Here is a 4798-nt window from a genome sequence, read left to right on the forward strand (position 1 = left end):
TTAGAAAACAGTTTCGTCATTGAAAAGTGTGAACTTATATTTTGTTAATTTTCACTGTGAAATTATCAAATATTGAAATTGTCACGAATAAATCAGTAATCCACTGAAAAGCATAAAATAAAATCTTTTATTCTATAATAATATTTAAATACAGAAGTAATTTAGTGTATGCCTAACTAGATTAAACATTTTTGAGGTCAAACCATTGCGACTTATACCATTATAAATTAATGATCATGATATGGTAATTTAGAGAAACTGTTCAAATTCTCCGCTTGCAGTAAATCTTGCAGTAAAATATTCTCGGACCTTTTCGGTAAGGACGTCGAATATAATTAGTAAGAATACGGAATTTCAGCCAAACTAACTCTATGAAACTTAACATATAAATAAATATTTAATCAATGCTGGGAGTAATTGGCTATGTTAAGCTCAATATATTAAGATGTCCACCTGAATAAAGTAAATGTATCGATATAAAAGTACATAAAACATTATTTATACACTTGATATCACGGTTGTTGAAATCGAAAGTTCAAAATATTTACCTTTTGACAATTACGGATTTATATATTTTTGTACATCAGTTGGAGTATCATAATTTACAGATAAATACTTCATTTTCGTTTGAAAGTCAAATGTATACATTCGCTACACATTATCATATTTGGTTAAAGTTTGCCCCCCCCCCCTACAAGCATAAAACACAAACAAACTTAAGCTTCATGAAATTGCAAACTCATTTTGATTGAGTCAGTACAAGATTACACCCTATGGTTTTAGGAACATGTAAAACCAAGTGGTAGAACTGTTTCTCCGAGGATATTATGAATAGTAGCCGACGTGATCCGATTGCTCGGAGAAGCAACAGTTGGACTTGTCTGATATATATTTAAATACAATCTTACTTTTTTTCTTATGGCGATAACGTCTCCTCTCAAAAAACCTTTGAAAACGATTCCCCTTCCTTCTGTTTTCCTGCCTTTTTTCATCTGAAAAAAATATGTTTACACAAGAAAATTATTTTTGATATTTGTTTTCAAGAATTGCAAATTGCTGTTATATATCTCGAGTAACTAACATATGTAAATATCGATTGTGATGATGAAAATATAAAGTCAATCATCAAAACTCGATTTGTACATATACATAATCAAATAAAGTTTAATTAAAAGACCATTGCTATCTTGTAATAAGAATAATAATATTGAAGTGGTTATAACAGCAATTAATTATGTTTGAAGAGTTTGTAAACATTCTATAAAGTCATGTTTTTCTAAATGAGTCTTTCAATTGTAAGAATTTACAATTTTCTTTTAATGAAGCTCCTGTATTAGGGAAATTTATTTATTTTCATTTGTATACCTGTTCAAATAATGTCATACTGTAGGATACCCCCTGGTAAGTGAGCGGGCATTGGCGTCCAGTTTTTTTTCCAAAACACGATTATATTATACGGGCATAGAGGGATTGTGGTATTACTTGATAACGTAGCGTCGGACGCATGAATCAGTTATGTAGATCAAAACCTCTACTTATGTTTAGAGATTTATTTAGAATTTATGTTATGAATTAAAAGGTCGAATGATGCTCGCAAAATTAAGTTGGTCTAAGACGCAAATTTATACCATTTGAAAAATGTGTGTATAAAATACTAAGTCTTAAATTTGAAGATTATATCACAAATCTTTTCAATCTTGAGACTAAGTCTTAGCACCATAATCAAAGTTCAAAGTCAATGCCCATGCATGTTAAAGTTAGATACTTGGGTCTGGGTGTACATTAACAGAAAATATATAAAATGTATAAATTATTATGGCATATTTGAGTGAATATTAATTCCTATAAAATTTGAACCTACATGAACAATATTACCTGCAAGACATGGTTTCATAAATTCTACTTCAGTCATTTTTACGTTTGTGATCACTCCATATTCAAACAAATCGGTAGATCACTATATTTATACTAATATATTTTACAATGACAAAATTAAAATGATTTTTTAAACTACGAATCAAATCAAACACAACCTGTTTCTTTTATTAATTTGAGCTGAAAATACTTGTGATGACTGTTGCATACACATGTTAAGAATTGGAATGTTTGTTGTTTAACTTATAAAAACATTTAATCATTCACGTTTGCAAAGGCGACAAATTCTTTCTTCAATATAAACATGATATAAAATCTAAATTCTGCAAGTTCTTCAAAAGGGTAAAATTCTTATTTGAACAGTTTTTAGAAATCAGTACTACTAACAACGATTATATGATTGTCAATTAAGCACGTTTTATTAGTTCACATCTATGTTGTTACCATTTTTTAACAACTTTGTGCTATTGAAATCTACCCATATGTTTTCAATTAAGATCATCTTTAGATTGTCAAAATCAAAATATCTGCATAAGCAAGGCCATTAATATCGAATATTTTAATAAACCCTTATATCAACAGAATAAAAATGTGCTTAGTCTCCAATAGTTTTTATAAATTTATTGTCTGCTTTCAAAAGCTCTAAATGAACTACTTCTGCCTTATTCAAGATTAAAACATATTTTTGTATCAACAAAATAAAAGGATGCTTACCTTGCATATTTGAAGACGTGTGTTGTGCTGGCAGTCGTTCTTCTATTTCATCTATTTTAGTTTTAACAGTATTTAAGTCTTCATTTGTCTTTTTATGACCAGCTTTTAGAAGCTCTATTTCAGCTTCTACTGCTTTATCGTGTTTTTCCCATTTTTCAATTTCATCTGTTACCCTCTGTTCTGTTTGTGGATCAAGAGGGCTGTATTCAAAGTCAGTAATCGTCTGGTGAAAGTCTTTGATGGGATACACCTTATCAAATCTAAGGAGAATCTGCAAAGGGCACAGTTGTGGTAATTATGTTAATTATACTTTCCTTGCGTTCGCCAAGAAGGAAATATATGCATTTCATATGATTAATATTTTCATCATTAGCAAAGTACAATATACTGGCTTTTGTTATTTGGAGTTCCGACTAAATGATATAGGAAGAGTAAGGAAATTATGATGTGAATGAATTTCCTACTTTTACTTTTTTATTTGTTACACTGATTGTAACGAAATATTCAAACACTGGAAAATGCTTAAAATGAACAAAAAACTTGATATATTAAATAACAGATACACAATATGTGAGAAAATGAATTTGTTGAATTTATTATATCGTCATTCAACATTAGATATACATATTTCATTAAATCAAACATACTAACTTTAAAGTGTTTGGCTGATATCGTATTTAATTTAGTGACAAGTGTTTCCTGCTATCTAAAGATATGTACTATGCTCAACTCGGATATTAGAAAATAGTGATAATTGCTACACAGCCCCATTTTGTAAATGAATAGTGTATTCAGACTGATATTAAAATTAGACATATTTAGTCAGAATTTCATAGATTTTTATAAATTTCTGTGCATAGTATATCTTTAACATGACAGTACAATTCTCTTGCAGATTTGTGCGAAAAGACTTGTTAAATTGCAATTTTAAAACAAACCATTAACAACTTTTGCAATAAAATAACTTTTGGAAGCTGACTAAAACACTATCATGAAAGTTTGGTAGATTATACAGTGATCCAGGCTGACTTGGATCTATGTTTGAGGCGAAACAATTATTGCTTCTCTTTTAGTTAAAAAAGACACACAGTCTACAAAAATCTTACATTGAGTTTTAAATAAAAAAATACCTGTTCGATTTCTTTCCACTTGGTACTAAAATCGTTATATTGTATCCCTGTAGTGGTCGATATATGACAAATCTGAAGATATAAAATAGTTACTGCTTTATGCATGTCTTCACTGAAAAAATCGATTGATTTCTATCTCTATCAATACTAATTCAATTTTGAAATATCTCGTTTTAAATCCTTGAATAATGAAACAAATCGTCTTGACAGAATAACTAATATTAGAACCTTTTGAGTATTTCCGCGGTTTAACGATCCAGTGTGATTTTTATCTGAACAAATATCAAGACATATTAAGCAAACTTGTCTGCTACCTTGGTTCATTTATCATTTAACTAAAACATAAGACTATTAAAAATCTTACTTCGTTCCTGTAATTCTTCAGTCTACATATGTCTGCTTCGATGGAAGTATCACTTTGTCCTGGTGAAATGTTCCAATTAAAGTTTTTATTTAATTTGAAACATTTTAGACTTCTCATGAGGCAAATGATAAGTGTGATGTCCAAATCTGACGTTGAAATAGTGCCACTTGATGGATACAATACATCATATTGCACCTGTGTTATTATCCCACGTCCCTTTAAAAGTTTGATTGTGGTCTTTTCTTTCGCAAGACAACCGCTGAGAGTAATAGATTGAGCTGAAAGTTCCTGATCTACATAATTTCTTAAAACTGCAAGTCCGCCATCTATAATTAGCATTTGTAGGCGGAATAGGAAGATACGATTGTCTGATGCCTGTGCCGAAGATGATGTTCCGGGTTGAGCAGCAGCCATGACTAGTCTAACTTTTCACAAGAGTTTATTTTTATGATGTCAGACCTGTAAAGTTCAATGTACCTTTTATGTAGAATTATTGTAGGATTGACACCAAACAAATATACAATTTATGAAGAATTATTTTGAAATCCATACAATGCAATAAAATATCGTTATTTCATAAAGAAATGTTCATAATATCAGTAAACTTTTCATTAAAGTTGAAGATTTCATTTTGTGCATCACACGAAACGAAATATAAGGCAAGGCAAACATAAATTTCAGATGTCATATATAATCAAATAGATAAATAGATAAA

General features: G+C 29.7%; 1 protein-coding gene across 1 annotated transcript; it reads right to left on the reverse strand.

The window, feature by feature from the left end:
• Window positions 1-908: 908 nt before the first annotated feature.
• On the reverse strand, window positions 909-4534 carry LOC132745241 (uncharacterized; the record flags this gene model as incomplete). Its single annotated transcript, XM_060734136.1, has 4 exons — window positions 4084-4534; window positions 3720-3791; window positions 2590-2860; window positions 909-992 (listed from the first exon to the last, which is right to left on the reverse strand). Coding segments are annotated over exons 1-4 (841 nt in total), but the record flags the coding sequence as incomplete, so codon positions are not given.
• Window positions 4535-4798: the final 264 nt, after the last annotated feature.

The sequence above is a fragment of the Ruditapes philippinarum genome, unplaced genomic scaffold (assembly GCF_026571515.1).
Source record: "Ruditapes philippinarum isolate M1 unplaced genomic scaffold, ASM2657151v2 ctg16983_1_1_1_1, whole genome shotgun sequence".
Lineage (NCBI taxonomy): Eukaryota > Metazoa > Mollusca > Bivalvia > Venerida > Veneridae > Ruditapes > Ruditapes philippinarum.